This window comes from Chenopodium album, chromosome 27 (assembly GCF_948465745.1).
Source record: "Chenopodium album chromosome 27, dcCheAlbu1.1, whole genome shotgun sequence".
In the NCBI taxonomy this organism is placed as follows: domain Eukaryota; kingdom Viridiplantae; phylum Streptophyta; class Magnoliopsida; order Caryophyllales; family Amaranthaceae; genus Chenopodium; species Chenopodium album.
This window is the reverse complement of record NC_137860.1, coordinates 20,825,174-20,849,809: the sequence shown is the minus strand read 5'-3', so window position 1 is coordinate 20,849,809 and position 24,636 is coordinate 20,825,174. Positions and strand designations below refer to the sequence as shown.

The 24,636-nt window shown below is 31.8% G+C and overlaps 2 protein-coding genes across 2 annotated transcripts; one reads left to right on the top strand and one right to left on the bottom strand.

Moving 5' to 3' along the window:
* Window positions 1-5,864: 5,864 nt before the first annotated feature.
* On the top strand, window positions 5,865-10,350 carry LOC145621323 (PLASMODESMATA CALLOSE-BINDING PROTEIN 5-like). Its single transcript, XM_081676064.1, has 3 exons — window positions 5,865-6,402; window positions 6,504-6,531; window positions 9,993-10,350. Exons 1-3 carry the CDS (start codon window positions 6,063-6,065, stop codon window positions 10,144-10,146), a joined length of 522 nt encoding a protein of 173 aa, XP_081532190.1. The 5' UTR covers window positions 5,865-6,062; the 3' UTR covers window positions 10,147-10,350.
* Window positions 10,351-11,602: 1,252 nt separating this feature from the next.
* On the bottom strand, window positions 11,603-12,616 carry LOC145621602 (E3 ubiquitin-protein ligase ATL41-like). Its single transcript, XM_081676330.1, has one exon. It carries the CDS (start codon window positions 12,488-12,490, stop codon window positions 11,759-11,761), a length of 732 nt encoding a protein of 243 aa, XP_081532456.1. The 5' UTR covers window positions 12,491-12,616; the 3' UTR covers window positions 11,603-11,758.
* Window positions 12,617-24,636: the final 12,020 nt, after the last annotated feature.

Below are 24,636 nucleotides of genomic sequence, written 5' to 3'. Positions count from 1 at the left end.
ACTTGTAGTGAGTTTGGATGAAACACAATTGCAAACTTTTTTGTAGTGAGTTTATTTTTGTTTTATGCTACTATTGACTTTCATACAGAATTTTTTGTAGTGAGTTTATTTTTGTGATATGGAATTGCTCATGAATTATGAACATTTATATAATGTTACACTGATACTTAAAAAAGTAATGCATATACTCGCAAAAGTGATGCATGTAATGGCAAAAGTGATGAATTTACTAACAAAAGTGACACTAACACTTACAAAAGTGATGCATTTACAGAAAAGTAACACTAATACTCGCAAAAGTAACAATAATACTCACAAAAGTGATGCATCTACTCACAAAAGTAATACTTTTTACTCGCAAAAGAAATATGTCACTCACAAAAGTGATATTTATATTCATAAAAGTGACAATAATAATCACAAAAGTGTCCGTTTTTAAAATGAATAAAATGGTAATATTTATATGTGATAAACTTTAAATTTTCATTTAAATCAACAATATTTCTGTATGATGATATATGATACACTTATAAAATTATAATCAGAAATATAAATAAATAAAAATAAGAACAATAGATTACCAACATTTAATCACATATATATATATATATATATATATATATATATATATATATATATATATATATATATATATATATATATATATATATATATATATATATATATATATATATATATATATATATATATATAATAAACTTTGTACAAACATTTTGAAAATATTAATACTAGTTTAAGTGTCAATATTTATCACTAGTTCCAACTTCCAAAAGTAGTTAACTAATGACAACTTCCAAAAGTATTTAACTAATAACAACTTCCAAAATTACCTAAAATTTAGGAGTGTACTTCTGTGTAGCCTTTGTAGTCCGTTTTGCTTTCGGAGCAGTGTCAACAGCAGGAGCAGTTTCAGATTTCTTCTTTTTCTTCTCCGCTGCTGCAGCCTTCCTCCTTTCTTCAATTTCAGCAACATACGCAAGATCACTCTTCTTTTCATTAAATTTTTCAACTTTTACTAAGACTTCAGATCTTGATTCGTTCATGTCACACAACACGAGTTTCGCACAAATCTTAGCACGTAAAAATTTCCTCCCAGCAACCTCACAACAAGAAAATAAAAGGCGCATTAATATGTATAAAACATTAGCATAAACAATAACAAATGAATTAATTCAGATCAGTTTCAAGATCACTCACTATTCTAAGTTCATCTACAGAAAACGATGTATCACCAACAAAATGCTCCATATAATACATCATAAACACACCACAGTCATTATTATCAACCTTACTCTTCTGCCACACTAAATCGGCAATTTTGAACTTGTAAAAAGGGACTTTTTCACTCTTTGGATGATTTCTTCGTGCAAGAAAATCACCAAATTCAGAACACTGAAAAAAAAAACAGAATATTAAAAACAACAAAAAAATCAGATTAAAATAGATACATACTTTAAAACAGACAATAACATACCAGATAAATAGTCAAATTTTGAAAATATGTAATCGTCTCATCACTCCAAATGATATTATCAACATAATGAACCAATTCATTGCCATGATCAATCACAAACAGCACATAATGTTCATGAACAAGAATAGGAAAATAAACCTGAAAAAATAGAACAAAAGTAAACATAAAGCACAACCATCAAACAGTTAATATATATATAAAAATTAAGATATATACCAAGTCTGCACCAATAACATCACAACCAGAATTTTCATATGTAACCCATTCATTCCAAATTTCGTGCAAATCGGAGACAGCAGAACTATCAAAACTATCTTCGTTCTCCTCCGATACATGCAAAAAAGCAAACTAAAAGGAAAAAATAAATAAATGAAAAGTGTAAGAAAACAAATAACTCAAAACAGAAAGTTGCTTACACTTTGCCTCGCACCAAAAAAGAATCTGTGAGGACCACAAGTATCATAAAAGCACGATTCATTTAGATAAATGCAGTAGCAATCAACTACTGACCAACGAACCAAATTAGGATGCACCAAAGACACCATATCCTCTCTTGGAATGAGAAAATGCAATCCATAAGTAACAAGATTCTCACTGCAAGGTCAAACAATATTATTAATATCAAAACAAAAAGAAAAAGGAAAAAAAAAGTTTCAAAAAATATGACAATTAAAAAAGAACTTACTTATTATTAAATAAGTGATCCACCAGACAATAATCAAGAGCTTCTAAATATAATCGAGGTAATTTTTCACCAAAAGCACGAGAATTACTTTTCATAAATGGCGTAACAATCACTACACTCTGACCACCAATTTCACCACAGTCCAAAGAATACAAACTTTTATTCGTTCTCATGACTGGACCACCTCTGCCACCACCATCTCCACCACCACCACCACCTCCACCACCATCTCCACCACCTCCACCATCTCCATCATCTCGAAGGGTAGACTTTGATGAAGTACTTGCATCAACTTTAAACAACTCATCCACTGACTTCATTTTTATAAACTCATCAATTAAGCCATCAAGAAGCTTATGATAATACGGGTTAGACAAAAGTTGTTGTGTTTGAGACAACTCAATAGAATCAGCATCCAAAGAAACAGAATGTTCGACAAAACAACTATGCACCAACCGTTGTAAAGTACTAAAACAATTGGAATTCACAGATGAAAACAACTCCATGTTCCTTTTCATAAAAAGAAACGCCTCATGCAAATCCTACACGTTAACAAACAATTATATCAGAATAGAACAAAGGTTTTATTAAAGTAAAAAAAAAAAAAAAAATACATCAGTTGCAGCACTTTTGATCTCAGAATCAGTTAATACTCCTTCAGGCAAATCGAAAGTCACACATCTTCTACCATCATCAATAGGAGCTGCACCAACTTCACCCTTACTTAAGTTGTTAACATTTGAATCAACACGCTTAGCAGAAACTGGATAAGTCAATTCATTCAAAACCCCCTGACCAAATCCACTGGCCTTTAACTCCAAGGACATCCTGTTTCTCACTTTTTTATCTGTCCAGTGTTGGATAAGAGGAATAGTGGAGTTCTCTACTACACCTTGGAAATTCAAACGATGAAAATACATTATCTTAAGCAACAACAAACATCCACTAATACTATCTTTAGCCTCAGAATTTTTGTAACTAACAACAGAATTCATCAACTTTCTCAAAAAAAATGAACACCAATCAAGATTTTTAATCTAATCAACATCATCCACAGCATTAACTAACCTAAAATTAACCGTCCTATTAAAGGTAGGAACAAGCATACTGCTAAGAGCATGCATAACAAATAACCTCTTAAATTCATCACCTCCATTCACCAACTCCTTGATCCTAGTTTCTAATCTAGCCAAAGGTATCAACTCCTTAACACCAACATCAAAAGCAACTCTCCATTTATTTTTCAACGCACTATCATCTTGAGATTAACCTTTGTAACTACCCTTCATTTCAGGAACACCACGACCTTCTACCTTAGGCAAACCAAAAACATCACACACATCATTCTTAGTCACAACAAACTCCTTACCTTCGGCCATACAAAACATACAAGTATATCCATTAAAACTCTCAACAAGCCTAGGAAGTATACCTCCAACCATACTCTCCACACGTAAAGACAACAAACCACCAAATCCAACCTCTTCTACATGTTTTTTTTGAGTCGGAGAAAGCCCACTTACAACCTTAACTAATGAAGAAGGTCTACAACGACAGGTAATTCTCCTATCAGGCCTGAAAAAACAAAAAAAAAAATTATTATAACATACTAATATACTGAAATTTAAATTATCATATAAAATTAAACATGAATTATGAACATTTATACAAATTTTTATACTTATTCTCACAAAAGTGACAATCATAATCACAAAAAATATACTCATGACACTAATTAAAGGGATATAACACTCAATAAAAGTGATTACTATCAAAACTTTCACAAAATGATACTTGCACTCACAAAAGTGACATTGATACATACAAAAGTGAAAGATATACTCACAAAAGTAACACTTTATATATTGACACAAAAATCACATAAAAACATAATTAATCAAAGTTACCTATACTCTTACAAAAGTCACAATTCTATTCACAAAAGTATAGCAAATATACAATATTCTAAACATAAAATCTTACTCGTCATCCTCTTTTTCATGCCTCTTCCTTTTATTTCCCTTGGATGTACTTCCTTCACCTTTCAACTTCTTTTTTCCCCCCTCATCCATTTTATTTACTGTTTTCTCAGCTCTACTATAACGAAAACCTTTGATATATCCTAGCAATTAATTAAAAAAAAAAAAAAAAACATCACAACAGAAATTTTGACAAAATTTGACAAGAATGGCAGAGAATGGCAGCTTCATTTGGTTAAGATGTAGGATTGTAACAAATATATATTAACAAAATAACTTGTAAAAAGCCATATAACATGCAAAAAGGCTATATATTAACAAAATAAGTGACCATAATCTAACAAAATGTAAGTTTTTAAATGGACTGTTTTCCTATTAATTAACAGAATATAATTGATGAATAACCTACAATATAGCTCAAAAGGCTAAATAGCTAGCAACACAGCAACATAAGAGCACTAACGAGCCCTCACATTTCAACATGATTCTTCAAGCTACTTAGAAAAGGAAATGAGATCAACATAATCATCGAGCTCAATAAAAGATTAAAAGGTCATTGACTTTGCATCACTATTTAGAGTTGGCATCAAGCCATCAAGACTATATCCATAAAATTATGCCTAACTGAAACCAGAGTTTCATAAATTCAGCAAGATGATTGATGTATAAATAAAACATCACAACACCTAATAACAAAGTTTTTCTTGAATAACTTAATGTCATCACCCTGAGATGATAAAGGTAACCCATGTTCTTCATAAACCAAGCCGTAGAAAAGGTAAAAAAGAATTGGACACATAGGAAGATAGGCACACACACACACACACACACAGATTTGCAATTAGCAGCTTAACAGCATCACAACAAAACAACACAGAAAAGAACATGGGAAAATGATAAACATGGTAGTATTGTACCAAATCAAATGCAGCATGTATATCCACCATGTTTGCCACACTAAAATCAAATGCAGCATGTATATCAAACCATAAACGAACATAGTAGCAAAAAACCTAAAATTCATACACAAAATACTTTCAATTGTACTACTATGAACATGCAGTTTTTCATTTGGACATTTTTACAAACACGTAGCAGGCGATTCTCAAAATAAACCTAATCTAAGCAAAAGCAAGTGATTAAAACGCACAATCAAACAAACATAGCACAAACTGAACAAAAAAAAATTGCGAAAAGGAGAACAAACACTAACCTAGAGCAACATTATCATCACCAGAAACCAAACTCTTCTTTTTCACCATTGCAAAAACTACAAAAAATCCAAAACAACGAAAACCTAAAAATCGAAACACTTACAACTATATAAAATGAAATAAAATTGAGTAAACAAACCTGATATTAGCAACAATCAACTTCAAAGTGAAGAAATTAAAGATCGGAGAGAGAGAAATTGAAGTAGCAACAAAGAATTTCTGCAAATCGCCAAAATCAAGAGAAGAAGAGAAGTAGAGGAGAGAGAAAAAGATCAGAGAAAGAGAAGCAAAATGAAGAGGAAAGAGAAAATAAGAAAGTTTTTTTTTGTTCTTTTTTCTTTTACATGTGTGAGCCCAAATTGGGCAACCCAATTTGCACTTCCTTGTTGTGATTTTCAGTAAATTAGTGAAAACCCGGTTTTATTAAAAGTTTGTCTTAATACAAAATGAAGATAGTGTAATAATTTATCCAGGCTGTTAACCACACAGCCCACGGCCACTCTCAGAATACAGTGCTAGGAGCTAGGAAACCCCCTTCAAATAAAAACCACCAGCCGTCCATAAAACAATTTTCAGAAATCAAATGTCTTTTGTCTGTCCGAAACTACATCACTTCAACGGTCACTTTTTCTACTGCTCACTCCTCAAAAATAAACCAGAAACCTGAATTCAAACTCTAATAAACAAAAATGGCGAACATTTTCATAAGTTTCTCTCTCTTACTCTCTCTACTCCTAGCAGTAACCATTAAGGCCCAATTAGAAGAAAAGGCAGTAATACAGCAGCAGCAGCTATGGTGTGTAGCAAAGAACAACGCCGAGGATTCCGCACTTCAGCAGGCCTTGGATTGGGCTTGTGGGCCAGGTGGTGCTAGCTGTGGCCCAATCCAAAATGGTGGGCCATGTTATGATCCAAATGATCTTATTGATATGGCTTCTTATGCTTTCAATGATTATTGTCTTAAGCATGGTATGACTGAAGAGACTTGCAACTTTAGCAATACTGCTGCTCTTACTGCTCTTGATCCAAGTAATTTCTTTTTCTTCTTTTTCTTATTTTTCTTAAATTTTAATGCTACATTCTAATTTTGTGAATTGTTAATTTTTTTTTTTTTTTTTGGGAATTTGCAGGTCATGGAAAGTGCAAGTATGCTTCAAGGTAATTAATAATGTTTATAAGTTGTTAAAATTGTCTAATTTTATTGGGTTTTGAAGTATTATTAAGAATTGTTATTTGTTTCTTGTCAATTGGTACTCAATTTAAATATGCCCTTTTGATTTGGATAATTATAGGGCATTAGTTAATATTTATTGCTTAATATTAGAAATAAAACTTTAAAGGGTATTACCAATTTTTATTCGTACCATTATAAGGGAAATTGTTTTATTTTTTGATGAACATTATAAGGGAAAATGTTATGTTGTTCAGCTTGTACTAGCTCTAATTCTAATGTTGAAATAGTTTCATCCATGAAACTAGTATTCTGAATTCCAATCCTTAGCTTTGGGAGAGAGATAGAGTAGTCTTGTTATTGCTAGAATGTCTGTACTTCATACTCTTAACTTTACCATAGATTTTCATTTTTTTTTTTTTTTTTTTTTTTTTTTTTTTTTTTTTTTTTGTCTGAACAGCGACTTTTAGCTAGCTCTTAAGTCTGTAGATTTTTAATGACTTGGTTGATTTTGCGTATTTGTTAGTTTGCATCTGAAATTCACTTTTAGCTAGCTCTTAAGTCTGTAGATTTTTTATGAGTTGGTCGATTTTGTTAGTTTGCAATCACTTACAATGTGGTCGGGTATGATGATTCGATGAGAATGGGAGGGATGGATGGATGGATAATGATAGATACATTTTACTTTATATTTGTTTCTCCGGAACAAATTGTAATGGATCAACTTGTAGCTTATTTAGATGTGGTAAAAGAAGTAGTGTCCTTTTGGAGGAGCTCAATCTTCTCTTGCTTTCAAAAAATTTAGCTTACCAAGATGAATAGTTTTTCATCTTTACACATGGACAGATGCTGTGCAGTATATATTGCATTGATACTAATGTGTTTTTGTCTCAAAGTGGAAGTGCATGATACATGATACATCTTTCCATTATGAATAATCAGTAAAGTTGACACTTTTCCTTTGATATCCTTACACTCTCCCTGGAGGGAAATCTACATAGTGCTTAGTTTTGATGCGATGATAGTTTTTACCCTGTGAGTGGATATATCAACCCGATCTTAAGGGTTGCAATTAATGATAAATAGACTCAAAAATCTTATGACCAGTGACAAAATTAGTGGCTATACTTTTTTAAATTTATCTTAGTATTTACTATTATTATTTTACTCCATTTGTGTTTTATGAATTGTATTGATTTCCTTTGCTAAAATTTTCTCAAACCTTTATGTTTTTATTCCAACGTTTCTACCACTCCTTTAAAACTTTCTTGAATTTTATTTTTGGCTCCCTTTTAAAACTCCCTCTTTTTTTCACCTAATTATAACTCTTTCAACTTATTTTCTTGTTATGTTCCTTTCTTTATATCCGGTTCCTTATGACGATTCATGTTAAAAGAGCCCAAATCATTTAGGGACTAGGGCTTTATTTTTATAAGAGAATAGGGGTTACATTGACTGAGTACAAGATTAGAGAGAATTGCTTAAGATGGTTTAGTCATGTAAGAAGGAGACCAAGTGATGCTTCTGGTAAAGATGCTTGAAGTGTTGTAATCCCTTTGTGTGGCTTCTTACAATGTATATGGATGGGAGGATTGAATAGAAAGGTGAGGGAGAGTCGTATATTAGGGGATGAGAAGGAGAGCCCAAATCATTTAGGGACTAGGGCTTTGTTTTTAGAAGAGAATAGGGGTTACATTGACTGAGTACAAGATTAGAGAGAATTGCTTAAGATGGTTTAGTCATGTAAGAAGGAGACCAATTGATGCTACTGGTAAAGATGCTTGAAGTGTTGTAATCCCTTTGTGTGGCTTCTTACAATGTATATTGATGGGAGGATTGAATAGAAAGGCGAGGGAGAGTCGTATATTAGGGGATGAGAAGGGATGAGACATGAGGCGTTAGAACATAGTTTATGTTGTAAATTCTGAAGTGGGGTGATTAACTTAATGACATGTAGAATAGTTCCTCATCTGGTAGAGGCTATTCTAGAACATCTTTGGACTCATGGTTTTCCCACTTGGATTAAGAGCTTATTCTGATAAAGTAAGGCTTGTTTGTCATCAAGCCAGGAATGAGAAATATGTTAACCGCGAAAACCAGCATTAATTTGCATATATTGAAGTTGGTGACATTTAAATGAAGTTTATTTTCATAATGGAAGGAGAAATGCTTGTGGTAATAAGTGAAGTTTTTAGTTGTTCCTCGATTTCCTTGTCATCCCAACTGTGACAAGTCGTAGTTTTGACGTGATGGCAGTTTTCTTCCTATCAATGGTACTCTGGTGTGGCATATGGCTTTAATATGTTGATTTATTTTAAAATAATTATATGAATTTTTTATTTTTATTTTTATTTTTGCTTAAAGAGAAATGCTAGGAGTGTGAATTTTTATCCGTTGAGAATTATTTATGCTGAGGTGCTATATGGTTTCATGGATTACAAGTCCACCAGGGGTGCATCCGTGCATGTTCTGAAGTTACATCAACTGTTCCTCTGAATATGGAATGTGAATGATTCTGTAGAGCAACCAAGTAAGATGAAGGCTCATCTACCTTTAGTATTTAGAAGTATATTATTGTAAGGCTTCTACTGAGTATTTAGTAAAGGATAAGTGATCATCGTATCACTGAACTGACTGTTATGATGGCAAATGTTTTTTACATTAGCTAGTAGACCGCCAGTTTAAGAGACTATTAATAGAACCTGAGGAGGAGCCCTTCAGCCTCTGCGACAGATATTTTCTTAGTTGCCTGTGAATTCATGATTTTTCTTATTTCTCAAAATTCTCTAATTCTCAAACATGTACTATCTCCATTAACTTTTAGTTGCAACTTTGGGGTATTATTTGTGAGATATAAAACATTCCAAAGTTGCAACTAGAAGCTAACGGAGGTAGTATTTGAATTAATCAGTTGTCACATTACCCAAACCTCATATGGATGTGGTATGATTATACAAGCCAATAAAATCAATAGGTTTGATATCATTACCGTTTTTAGGACTAGACATCCTAATATTGTGTATATATGCATTTTTTTTGGTTCACTGAAGTCTGAAGGTGGGAGTACTTAATTAACATAATTGGTTTTTATTTAGTTATTAAAATTTAGCTTTATGGATTACATGCAAATTGGTTTTTGTGTTTTCATCCTTTAATGCAATCACCAGTACGGAGAATTTTTTTTCTCGACATCCTAAAGTAGTCATGTGATTGTTATTTCTGAAGGATGAAAGTACTTATTTAGCAAATAAGATTTGTTAGTAATTACTTCATATTATTTTACTTTATAGGTTCAATGCCACCTGATATTATCTTCTTAGAATGTCATAATGAGTATGGAGTAATGTTTATGACTTGTGCAAAAAATTCAGATGCTGCCGTGTTTATTTTCTGAAGCACTGTTACATGATCATTTGGTTTCTAATTATAATCTTCACTATTGCTGCAGTATTTTCACTTCGGCAAATTCTACCACCCCTTCAACTGCAGGAATTATCCCAGGTAGTGAAGACTTGAATGGGAGCTCTCAGTTTGCTGCAACAGAGGTTAGGACATTAGCCCTCCTTAATCTGCTTCTCGCAATCTTTATATTCTCTCTATAACAGATGAGAATTGGTGGGATTTGGATGCATTGAGTGAAGCATGTCAGTGAATTAGATCTAGGCTTAGATCTCGCTAATATCATTCCTGGAAAAATTTTGTTCCTGGCTTTGATTCTTGTATCCTTCATGAACAATTGATATATTTTGTTGGAACTTATCTGGTTTGTTAAACCAATTAATATATTTTTGTTGTTGTGCTGTGTACAGTATCTCTTATTCTCTGCCCTTCTATTAGATTCAAAACAATGGTGCTTTGTGTGTTTTTCGCTTATGATTAGCTATGATTCAATTCCACTATTGTGATCCCCAGATTCCCACTTCCATAGTTACAGGCATAGTTGCTGCGCATGTACAGTTTCTGTCCTTCGATTGGGGTTTAAATGATTATATGTTTCTTGCATATTTGTTCATGATAGCTATGGTTCAAGTTTGATAACCAAATCGAAAGTGGTCGTTTATTTTTCTTATGATGCACGAAGTATATTGTTAACAAAGGCGAGTCTGTCCCAGTTAAAGAGGTCGAGTGGCAAACTGATAACAGTTTAAATTCTCCACAACTCATACTACAAAGTTTATTTAAGAGTTATCTGGGCCAAAACTATTGAATCTTCATTACTATTTATTTTCCAAACTCAATCTTGATTTATTGATTTCTACTTGGCCCAAATTACAAAATATACTTTCTGATATTTTCTCAGTTTTGATCAAGATCTACCTTTGTTCAAACTTGAGTAATGTACAAAAGTGTCATAAATGGATATTTTGTCATTTCATGCTATTGATCCAGAATGAAGGTGCCAATTAGTGTCTAAGATTTAACACAAGTACTTGAGGAGAATTCAAGAGTTCGAGTAACATAGTTCGAGCTAAATACGTTTTCTTTCAACTTTCAAGCGTCACGCAACGACGCAACCCAAAAGACTACTAATTTATATAAACTGATACTTGTGGGCTTGTGGGCTTGTGGCAAGAGCTCTCTTAGTGTTACAAACTAAAGCAAGCAAACTATTGTAATATAATCAACAAACAGTTGACATAATTGGCTGATTAAAAGACATTCTAACTTTTTAAGTGTGAAAGAAGATATCAGCTGTTTTACGTTATTGACAAAATGCCAATTATATTTGGTCACCTTGGACAGCTGCATAAAAAAACAATTAGCAGCTGATTCTTTATTGCTCCAGAAAAAAGTAAATAAATAAAAAATAAATAAAGAAAAAAAAAGGGGGGAGATTAAGTCAATAGGATTGTTGAGGTGAAGATATTTTATAATTAATTAACGGAATTTATACTAACTCCTAGAAAACATACACTCTTGATTAAATTAGTTCACCAAATAAGAGTATAAAATTCTACTTATGTTGTTGTGGTCAAGACAAAATTGGAAATGTATGCTTTTGTTTATACTTAATTAAACAACTATATTGTAAAACTAAAAACTCTTTTCATGTTCTCATTTGTCCAATTGATTGTATATTTGTAATGACTATTTTTTTTTTTTTTTTGGAGTTGAATCTCGTACAAAATTTTAAATAATACTAATACTAATACTAATAATGTATGCCTATACAGTATAATTAAAAAAAATAGAATTTCTGCAAAATGTCAGAGATCAATGCTGAACTTGATTATGTGGATCAATTTCTTCACAAACTTGCATTCTGCTTGAAGATAATGATCTTTCCCTGCCAATGATCTTCCTAAAAGAGCTCATTCGAAAGCTTGACGATGATGATCCGCTTCCACCATTAATACTCTTGCTAGGATTACTATTATTATTACTATTATCCGAGTTTATTACATCTTGAGTATTGTGTTCAAGAGCTTCTGATGTAACAACCACTACCTCGGTCAGGGCAATGGCAATGGGTGATTCTCGGTCTAGCGGGGTTAACTGAGGAGACACCTCAGACCGACAAATCGGGCATGTTGCTTGGCCGCCTAGCCATTGATCGATGCACGACATATGGAATACATGATTGCAGTTGGGTAGACGCCTAACTTGCTGATCCTCCTCCAATATGCTCAAACACACAGAGCATTCAATGTGTTGGTCGTCTTTTTCCATCTGCTTGAACAGAGTTGATGGTAGCAGACTGATGGCTCTTGGATCAAGACCGGACTTTGCTGTTGTGGAATCACTGAGCTGCACCAGGTCATGGTGGATGAAGGTTAAGGTTGGGTTACGACGTGGGTGGCGTAGGACATATCTAGCGTAAATGTGAAGAAGTGTGACTAGGAGGAAAACAAAGCAGAGGGATAGTATAGCTGTTATCATGATCTTGCTGTTAAGGTCATAGGTGATTCTTTTGGTTGTGTCGTGTTGGTCTCCGGCCAAATTCATGGCTCGAATCGGAAAACGGGAGATGGTGGGGAGAGATTTGAGTGAAGAAATGTTGGAGAAACTTGGAACTATGCAAATTTATATGCAATTCAACTAATGTATGAGCTTTGTTTTCTCAGAATGTGAAGGGAAAAGGTGACTAAAGTTTGTAATCTTTGAAAATTTGATCTATAAAAAGAATTGACCGTTGACCTTTGAATGATGACTTGGTGAGATGGACTTCTAACAATCTAAGTTCTTTGTGTAGTTTTAAGGCTTACTTTGAAATTGGGGATTAATGGACTAACTTATAATACAAGCTATGGGCTTATGTTTTTTTTATTTCTTTTTGAAAGGGTGAGATAAAGGACCTTATTGAACTAGCACCTCTTACAACTTAAAGGGTGAGATAAAGGACCTTACTGAACTAGCACCTCGCACAAGTTAAGTTAGTCCAATTTCGCAGATCAACACTTGAGAGTAGAGGGAGGAGGTAAGGGAATTACCTACTCCCAAACAAATTGTAGTTGGTGAGGCTCAAACTCGTGACCTCAAAGTCACAAAATGAGTTCCTCACCAACTCTACGAAGTTTATTTGGTTACAAGCTATAGGCTTCATATAGTTCAAAAATCTAATAGTTATTTGAATGGAAACATATTGTTTGTCTTAAATTCAGTCATTGTTAAAAAAATTGCTACACATATAAGAATATCCTATAATTGGTTACTACCTCCTAGACCTGGCAAATGGGTCATTCGGGTCGGGTCACATTCGGATCAGGTCACTTTCGGCTCAGCTAACATTTGGGACAGGTCTAGGTCGGGTCGATTCGGGTTTCGGGTATGACTCGGGTCAAGTATAAGGTCGGGTTCGGGTTAGGTCAATTTCGGGTCGGGTATGTTTGGGTCTGGTCAATTTCGTGTCAAGTATGTTCAGGTCATACTCGAGTTAGGCCAAAATTTGGTCGGGTCATGTTCGAGTTGATTCATTTGTGGATCAAGCTCAAATCAATAATTTTATACGGAGTATATATTTTGTTATTGTTATAAAAAAGTATATGAATACAGTTTATGAGCTTAGCTATGGTTGAAAATGAACAATTTGAGTTATTTTTGGCACAAGCTAAGACATTTTTAGTTCAATTTTAAAGTAATTTTAGTTCGGGATATTTCAGGTATTGGGTCTATTTAGGCCAATTTCGGGTCCGGGGTCTGTTCAGGTCAACTTCGGGTCAAGTCAGTTCAAGTGTCGGGTCCAAATCGGGTAAACTTCATTTTAGGGTCATGATATGGGTCAGATCGGGTCAATTTCGGGTCAATGTTTTTGAGTCAATTTTGGGTCATAGGACGGGTCATTCAGGTTGGGTCATCAGATTTGGGTCAGGATTGCAAGGTCTACTACCTCCATCCCTCTATACGCTAGCTCCATTTTCTTTTTAGAGTCAAACACTTAAACTCATAAACATTGAAAAACAACATTCGTATAAAGCATGTTCAAAAACATTTTTAGGGCCTAATCAGCAATTAGTCTAAGGGGCTTGTGCACCTTAGATAGGGGAAAAAAAATAAAAATAAAAATAAATAAAAAAAAAAAAAATAACACTACGCTCTACAAATGAACATTTAGTAAACAAATATGAACATTTAGTAAAAAAAAAGTATGAACATGAAAAAAATGAACATTTAATAATAAAAAATGAACACGTAAAAAAATGAACATTTAATACTTATAACGCATATGTTTCATAATCATATTATTTTTTATTTCTTTAAATTTTTATGTTCATAATTAAATGCATTACATTCATAATAAGATTTTATATGTTCATATATAATTTCAAATATTCATAATGTAAATATGTAGTGTTTTTCATGAAATATTAATTAAATCTGTTTATGTATATGTTGTCTTTCTTAAATGTTTATGTTCATATTTATTTATTTATTTATTTTTTTTTTACGTATATGTTCACCTTTTGAATGCTTATATTCACTTTAAAAAAACCAATGCTTACGTTCATATTTTGAAATGTTATGTTTACTTTTTGAAATGCATAAGTTTATATTTTTTTATGCCTATGCTCACTTTCTGAAAAAGCTAATGTTCACATTTAAGGGAACCTATGCATATGTTCATATTTTGCATGATTATGTTCATTGATAAAAAAAATGCAGAAAATCAGATAAAATTCAATTCGTTAGAATTAAGAAAATCATATACTACCTCCGTTAACATTTAGTTGCAACTTTGGAATATTTTATGTCTCTCAAATAGTACCCAAATTTGCAACTAAATGTTAACGAAGCTAGTATAACCTAGTCAATCGAAGTTAATCACAAAGTCACCACATAAGAAATCGAAAATCACACATTTTAATGCCTATATTCACTTAAAAGTTGATGTTTATATTTTTTGTACCTATGTTCACTTTCTGAAAAACTAATGTTCATATTGTACTATTGTTATACCTATTTCTAGGTGCATGAGTGTGCACCTAAAAATATGCGCCTAATCAGTATTCAAGTTGGTTTCATTTATTAGTCTCGTAGGGTTTTAACTCTTAAATGGCTTACGGCTCACCTTTTCTTGCCTACCAAAGTACATAGGAGCACAAATTTTATTTGGTTGAAGAAGTGGTTTCTTAGCTTGTTATTTTTGCACTATTTTATTAGGTTAGGACCCCAAAAGATGTCTACATAAGATCATAGAAACATGCAAAACCTATGGTAATCAAATAAAGCATGTAAGTACACTAATATGAAGCATGATGCACATGATCGAAAAGAATTCTCAAGAGACGAACTCTAATCTTATGTTTTTGTACTATGGTTAGTTTAGTCAAGAAAAGATGATAAGTAACTAAGAGGGTAATCTACGATGAAAATTTCATCAATTTGCATTACCAAGCACATTCACGCGTGATAAGGTAAGCTGGCTCCAAAAATGTCTACAACATTCTATGATAATTTTTCATCAGGTGCTAGTTAGGGAAACACTTTTTTGGTGTCTATAGTTTGCATCTTAAAAATCAAGACACTAAAATGTATTTTATTTTTTTGAAACACTAATAATTGCCTTAACAAAACCCATTTTTTTAGGAGGTAATTTTCTTTTATTGATTTAAATACAGAGTTTAAAGTAATTACAACTTTACAAGTACCCAAAGACATTACTTTATTTATTTTACTACCCTTTTTATTTTAGTTTTTTTTTTTTTTTTTTTTTTTTTTTTTTTTTTTTTTTGTTTTTTAGTGAGTCACAAGGGCAGATGATGACCATTGTTCCCAAGACCTTTTGGAACCTGATGAGTGCCATTTTTAGCCTTTTTACTTTATGCTTGTTTTTAGCCTTTGTAGTTGGATTTTTCTGAAATAATGCGTGTTTTGCACATTTACGTGTTAGTTTAGAGGATTGCGTGATTTTAATGTCTTTGTTATCCTTTTTACGCATTTCTCGCTTTCTGTATGGTTTGACTTGTTTTGTAGGTGTGTTGATATTTTCCGAGCCTCAAATGACGACGAGGAAGCCCAACACGAGCTATGGAAGTCAACAAAACCGAGTTCGGGAAGTTAGAGCATAAGCAAATAAAGTTAAAAGTCGAGGCGAGTTTGCTTGGGCAAGAACTATGCCCAAGCATTGAAGAAGAAGGATCGAGTCTGTATCGGCACACATATGATGCTCGCCCGAGCAGCCCCTACATGCCTGAGCATCCCCTGCTCTGCCTAACAATTCTGCTATGCACCGCTGTTGAATGTAACTGCGTGGCGCGACGGATGTTGCCGTGACGCGGCAGGATCTGCCGTGGCGCGGCAGTCCGCCTTGCCGTGGCGCGACAATCGTTCAAGCATCTTGTCGAGCCCAGAAATGGGTTTTCTCGGGGCACGTTGTTTTGCTCGGCCGAGCAGATCCACTTGCCTGAGCAGCCCTGCTTGTGTTTCGTTTCTTTATTTCATTTTACTATAAATAGCTTTTAGCTTCCCCTTTGTAAACTTAACATTATAATAGCTTAGAAATTCACTCTCATATTTTAATTAGCTTAGGTTGAGAGCTTCTCTCTCTCTAGAATATGTTAGCTTAGGAGTAGTTTTAGAGAGTTTTTTTTTTTTTTTTTTAAAAAAGAAAGAGTAGTTTTAGAGATAGAAAGTGAGTGATTTCAATGGTGATTTGAGTGATTCAAAATGCAAGAGTGACAATTGTATGTATTGAAGATCTTGTCAATAATCAATGAACACTTCTTACTCTATCTCATCTAATTGCTTTGTTCAATGTCTTGTTTGTTTGATTTGGTTTTGATAATTGATCTCTGATTAGTGTAGTTGTTCTTCAATATTTGTTGATTCTTGATTTCATTTACTTGATTCTTGGCCTTGATGATGATTGCTAGAGCGTAGTTGTTTGCTAGGGTTGGGTAAAACATGTATGATTATTGATGGATTGAGATTAATTTGGGAATTTGAGTAGTTCTTGTGTTGTGATTAAATTGATTAATAGAGGTTTGCATGTTGTTTAGTTTTATTGGTGTAGCTAACCATGATGCTTAACTTGATTGCATGATTGAATTGATTGACATGACCACTTGATATCGGTCATTCGGTTTGATCATAATTGATTGAGAATTTGATTATATTTCTTAAAAAATTAGAAGAAAAAAAATTTATTTATGTGAGTTCTTATTAGATTTGTTTTAATACAGATTAAATATTCACTTTTAATTTATAAATTTATTTCCTGAAGATATTTAAATATATTATTACTTGGAGTATGACTAAGCGTGTGTTCTCTTTTCCTTATTGGACTTGAACTAGTGTAAATTGAACTCATGAACTTATCTGAATTTATTAGACCTTATTTCTGATCGAACTTGGACGCTATTGAAACTTATTAGACCTTATTATTAGACTTGATTAGAACTTATTGAAACTTATTAGACTTCATTAATTAACTTTATTTGGTAAATAGAACTTATATACTCCCTCCGTGTTTTAATAAGTGTTACACTTACCAAATCCGGCCGTGTTTTAATAAGTGTTACACCTCTTTCCTTTTTTTTTGGCAAAAAGCTACATTAATATATTATATCTCTCTCCTCTCATGGTCCCCACTCAAACCCACTACTACTTTTTAATTATATCTTTCCTCTCACATTTAATACTTTCGAATAAACTATTAACACCACTATCTTTCTTTTGTAATTTTTTTAATACTCTAAGGCCCTGTTCTTTTGAGCTTCTGGGCAGAGCAGAGCTAATTTCAGCAGAGCAGAGCAGAGTTTATTATTATTATTATTATTATTATTATTATTATTATAATAATAAAAAAACCTACAAAGTCAATGAATTTACAAGAAATTGGTGGAGAGGCGAGATACAATCTGAACCCCCACCCCTCTAGTTATAGCGAACCTGATCCTGCTGAAGATGTGAGCAGAGTTCATTATTATTATTATTATTATTATTATTATTATTATTATTATTATTATTATTATTATTATTATTATTATTATTATTATTATTATTATTATTATTATTATTATTATTATTATTATTATTATTATTATTATTATTATTATTATTATTATTATTATTATTATTATTATTATTATTATTATTATATCTCAAAAACAAAAGTCATACAACCTACAATAAATTAGTGGGAAGCCGAGATACAATCTGGGCCCCCACTCCTCTAGCTATTGCAAATCCTACCCTAGTGAAGATATGAGCTGCAGCACGAGCCCCAATGTCTTGCGTTGTCGAGAACCTCTGAATCCGCTTCAGTAACGCAACAGCTTCTTTCTCTAATTCCCCAAGCGAGGAAAAGGAGAATGGAATGAATTGATTATTATTATTATTATTATTATTATTATTATTATTATTATTATTATTATTATTATTATTACTATTACTATTACTATTACTATTACTATTACTATTACTATTACTATTACTATTACTATTACTATTACTGTAGGGAATATTTCAAGCATTATCCCAAACTTGAACCCCACGGTGATCATACACTTAAGCATGGTGGCGTCCAAAGGGAAGGAAACGAGAGCAAAAGAGTCGCCAACAAGTTTTAGGAACTTTTAAACCGTTCACAGGGTGAAGGTTACACCCCTTAACAATACATGAGATCGTCAACTCCAATAGGTCTGGAACCATAACTGATGTTCGGGGATGAGGGTACGAATTCAATCTAAAAGAGAAAGAATCCACCCTATAATAGGCCTCTACTTTATTCTACTCGTATTCATGTGCGCCTTTTCTGACTAACATGCAATCATTATATTAACCCTAAACCTGTTTATCTATGTTGGTTGAATATTAATTCACAAACAAATCTATTATCGGCGATCACTTGAATTAAAATCATATTAGCCTAAAACCAAATTATTAATTATCATATTAGGCGTTTTTTCAAGTACAAATTCCCTTTAAACCTGCATAAAAGGCTTGATCAAGCAATAACAATAATATAGATATATCAAGCAACATAATAATATTCATAATTATAATCATCATAATCATCATATCAACAATCACTAGTAGAAAACACAAAATGGCAAGCGGTTCAAACCGCTCAATGGCAAGCGGTTTTGAACCGCTCGCCCTTGGGGGCTTGCCAATGTCCATTTAAATGGCAAGCGGTTCTGTTTGAAGAGAAAGGGCAGCGGTTTCGGCGCCAAACCGCTGCCCAATAGGGCTATAAATTATTTTATTTTTTTTGGTTTTTTTTACTTAAATCGATAAACAATCAAAATATATGTAAAAAAATTAATATTTTCATTAATTAATTATTGTAATACTACATTTTCATAAAAAAAAATATATCAAAAAAAATAATACAAAGTAATAAACCACCACCACAATCAACCACACGCACCGCCACCACAATCGACGGCACCAGCCCACCACCGCCACCACAATCGACGCCACCAGCCCACCAAGGCAATTGACGCCACCTGTATCTGGAACAATTAAAAAAATAGCTCAAAAAATTTACACATGCTAATAGATAATGTAATTTGAAATTAATTAAAACCCACCAATATATACCACCACTTCCACCAACTCAGCAAACCCACGACCACCAACACCACCACTAATCCCGCAAAAACCATGACCACCACCACCAATCCGCGAAAACCAAGACCACCAACACCATAACCAATCCTACGAAAACCCTTAGATCTGGAAATTAAAACCCACAAAACCCACCAATACAAACTCCACAAAACCCACGACTACAACCCCGATTTTTAAAACCCACAAAACCCACAACCACCACAAAACCTGCAACCACCACTAAACCCATGACTACAACCACCACCACCAACCACAAAAAATTCGAAAATAAAATTAGAAAGGAAAAAAATTAAAACAATAACTTACCTAGAATTCCAATACAATCCACCATATTTAGCCTCGAATTTGGTTATATAATTAAAACCCTAGATCTAGAGTTTTTATGATCGAACTTGACCTTAAAACCATTAATTTGGGTATAACCCCGATTTTTACTTGAAATTAGGGTTCAAATTTGGTTCGCATGTACTCGTATCACCACCACCACCAAGCAACTTGAAAAAGCTCGATTTTTGGTTCGGATTTTTGCTCGAAAATGAGGGAAGGCTTGAGAAATGGAGAGAGGAGAGTGAGAGGAGGGACGGAGGGAGACATGAGAGAGTGAGAAAGTGAGAAACGGAGAGGAAAGAGATGAGAAATGGAGAGGAGTGAGAAAGTCTGATATGAGAGGAGAGAGAGTGAGAAATAGAGGGAGGCGTGAGATGTGAAGGTAGGGTTTCTTTTTTTTTTTAAGGAATGGCAAGCGGTATTTAGTTAAACCGCTTGCCAAAATAAAAATGGCAAGCGTTTCAATGTTCAAACCACTTTCCATTTACCATTTGGCAAGCGGTTCACCCCAAAACCGCTTGCCATTTGCTTTTTCAGTTTTTTTTTTTTTTTTTTTTTTTTTTTTTTTTTGGGTGTTATTGGAAGCGGAATTCAATAATCGTTTGCCATTTGGGGCTTCCCATTTAGTTTTTTCTAATAGTAAATAAAGCTTAATAATAATAGCAAGATCCTAGGCATGATACTAACAAGATTAATAACAAATCCTAGCATGTCACTAAACAATAAAAATCAAAGCTTTAGCCCTAACATGATATTAGAAAGAAGAAAAGGCAACCTAAACATGATACTAGAAAAAAATAATAACATCCTAACATGATACTAGGATTTAATATAACAATCAAAGCATGCTTTCTACATTGAAATAAAAGGGAGTAAGCTAATAACTTACATTGAAGCCTCGTGTACTTCTTTCTAATAACAAAATACACGCGTTAGGAAACTTCAGTGAAATAATAAATTAAAGAATTAAATCAAATATTTGAAAGGAAAGAGTTAAAAAGTTTAGACTGGATTTGGGACCAAACCCTCAGAAATTACCAACCTTTTACGTCTAAGGCGAAGGCAACTTCGAACTTGGCTAGGTGTGTCTAGATCTAATGTATGCGGTATAGTGTTTGCAAGAGGCTAGTTTAGAAAAGCTAGATGGAGAAAGAATAAGCTATATTGCTTAAGAGAAGGAAGAGAAGAACTAGAGAATTCTGGGTGAGAGTTGATTGCATGAAAACGGAGTTCCAAGGACCGTATTTATAGGAAAATAATATAGTCCAGAATCCGATAGAAAATAGTTAGAGTTTGAAAAGAAATAAAACACCATCCAGACGACAAAGCTCGTCGCCAGACGCTGCATGCAGCGCCAGGCGACAGAGTTTGTCATTGGCGCTAAAACAGTTTTTTTTCGGATTTTGTTCTTAACATATCTTTTGATCTAGAAGTCCAAAATAAGGCATGTGATATGCCGTTGGAAATCTCTTGATGTCTACTTTCTAACCCAATTAAAATCGGATTAAAATATTTTATAGATAAAAAGATATGGCCGAAATAGTGAAAGGGTGTCAATTTTAGATAGAGATCCGTATTCATTTCTTTTATTTTTCGTTATAGCTCGGAATTAATATTATAATATATCATTGGAATAATAAGTAAAGATCTATCCAACCAGTTAAAGTTTGGATAAAGATCATGAGGCACGAAAATAATATCTGACTGTCTTTGAACATTTATATTCGAATAGAATTAGGACTTAAAAAAGGAAAGTTTTTATTTAATTTCAAACTCTTTGATCTTATCTTTTCAAAAAGGATAACTAAGATCTTTTAGAAACTTAAAGAAGCTTCTAATCAATCTTAATTAGTTTAGGAATAGGATTTTCCTTTGGACCCTCCTCATGATCATTGGGTCGTAGGTAAAATCCGGTTGGGCCCAGTTTAGTATTTTGGACATAACTTCCTCATTATTCATCGGAATTGGGCTAATAATATATCGTTGAAAAGGTTTTTTTTGAGCCCCATCCAACTACACCATTATTGGACCCTTATCATGGACGAAACTAAATAGGACTGGACGTTTTCATAAAATAGAGCAGGTTTTCGAAAACAGAATGAAGGATTTTTAATAAAAACTATCGCATCACTAGAATTTTCACATTTTCGATTCATTCGATTATCATTCTACGCGAAAGATATTCATCACTAGTTTTGGTTTAAGGGAGATACAATTGGGTGTCTACAATTATTATTATTATTATTATTATTATTATTATTACCATTATTACTATTATTATTACTACTATTATAACTAGTATTAGTATTAGTATTATTATAATAATTATTATTATTATTACTACTACTACTACTACTACTACTACTACTACTACTACTACTACTACTACTATTGATATTATCAAATTATAATTATAATCATTAAATTTTATAATAAAATATTAATTATTATTATTATATTAATTATAATAATTATTATTAAATATTATTTAATTATTAATTTTATTTATTCTCAAAATTAAATAAATATTATTATTATTATTATTATTATTATTATTATTATTTATTAGTATTATCTTTAAATATTAGTTATTATCTTTAAATATTAATTTTTATTAAAAAAATCATTTATTATTATTATTATTATTATTATTATTATTATTATTATTATTATTATTATTATTATTATTATTATTATTATTATTATTATTATTATTATTATTATTATTAATATTATTAATATTATTAATTATAAGTATTATATTACTGTTATTATCATTGTTATAATTCATTTTATTATTATTAGATTATTATTATTAATTATAAGAATTATATTACTTTTATTATCATTATTATAAATAATTTTATTATTATTAGAAATTATTTATTATTATTATTAATATTAAAATTATTATTATTTAATATTATTGCTTAATTATTATTATTAAAGATTAATTTTAATAAAAATTATTAAATAAATATTATTTATTTTTATTATTAAATATTAATATTTATTAATCTTATTATAATTTAACATTAATTATTTATTATTATTTTAATATATTAATTTTTAATAATGTTATTATTATTAAATATTAATTATTATTTAATATAAAAATATTAATAATTATTATTATTATAATTCAATATTAATTATTGTTATTATTTAATATTAATTATTTATTATTATTATTAAATATTAATTATTATTGTTATAATAATTCAATATTAAGTATTATTTTTATGCAGAGCAGAGTAGAGTACGTAGAGCAGGGCAGAGCAGAGCAGATTGAAGCGGAGTAGAGCAGATTTCACCATTGTAGAGCAGATCATAGTAGCTTTAAAGAACGGGGCCTAACTACCCCACTTACCCCTTATTTTATTTAAGTTAATTAGTTAAATTGCCTAAAACTATATTCTGGTCAAACGGTAACACTTATTAAAACATGGAGACAGTATTGGACCTTATAAGACCTTATTAGAACTGATTGAACATAATCTAAATTATTAGACCTGATTGAACTTATTAACACTTATTAGACCTTATATTATTGAAACTTAAAGTGTGTTATATGCACCTGATTTTCGCTTATCTGAACTCCTTATCTAAACTAAACTGGACTTATCTAAACATATTTGAATTTATTTGAAATTATCTAGACTGATCTTGACTCAAGGTCTGTTCACATTTACTTAATTTCAGTTCAATTCAGTTTAGTTCACTTCAGTTTAGCTCCAAAAAGTTCAGTTCGATTCAGTTCAATTCAGCTCCTAATTTTAATTTATTCTCTCCTAAAATATTCATTTCAGCTCAGTTCAGTTCAGTTTAGCTTCAATCAGTTCATTTTAGTTCAGTTCAGTTTAGTTCAGCTCCAATTAGTTCAGTTCAACTAAGTTTAGTGAATGTGAACAAGCCCTTAATTGAACTTATCTAAACATATTAAGGGTGTGTTCTATTCACCTGATTTTCACTGATCTGAACTTATCTGAACTTGTCTTAACTTATCTGAACTTACCTGAACTTATCTGAACTTATCTGAACTTATTAGACCTTATTAAAACTTATTTTAGTTGTAATTTGTACTTGGATAACCTTTATCAGAACTTATCAAACCTGATCTGAACTTATCTGAACTTATCTGAACTTAACTGAACTTATCTGAACTTATTACACCTGAAATAAGTGAAAATAAGGTGAACAGAACATACCCTAAAACTTATTTTAATTGTAATTGAACTTCGGTAACCCTTATCATAACTTATATTTGTTGAACTGAACTTATTTTTCTTAAACTGAACTTATCTTAATTAAACTGAACTTATCTGAACTTATTAGACCTAAAAAATAAGTGAAAATAAGGTGAACAGAACATGCCTTTATTGAACCTTATTAGACCTTATTATTTGACTTGATTAGAACTTATTGGAACTTATTAGACCTTATTTAACTTATTTAAGTTATTGGAACTTATTAGACCTTATTTAACTTATTGGAATTTATTAGATCTTATATATTGAACTTATTAGACCTTACAAAACTTATTATACTTTGTTATAACTCATTTGAACTGATCTGAATTTATTAGATTTAAAACTTATTTTTATAAGGTGAAGGGAACAAGCCCTAAAGAAATGTGTAACCTCATGCCGATCAAAGAATCACCTTCTAAGAAGACAAAATAATAAGGGAGGGAGCAAAATTTAGGTTTTATATGGTTTGTACGATGTTTTTATGGAATATGATTTTAATTT

Coding starts and splice junctions, on each gene's coding strand:
- LOC145621323 (XM_081676064.1), top strand. CDS start 6,063: ATGGCGAACATTTTCATAAGTTTCTCTCTCTTACTCTCTCTACTCCTA. Junction 6,403..6,503: donor TCTTACTGCTCTTGATCCAA/GTAATTTCTTTT, acceptor GGGAATTTGCAG/GTCATGGAAAGTGCAAGTAT. Junction 6,532..9,992: donor AAGTGCAAGTATGCTTCAAG/GTAATTAATAAT, acceptor CTATTGCTGCAG/TATTTTCACTTCGGCAAATT.
- LOC145621602 (XM_081676330.1), bottom strand. CDS start 12,490: ATGAATTTGGCCGGAGACCAACACGACACAACCAAAAGAATCACCTAT.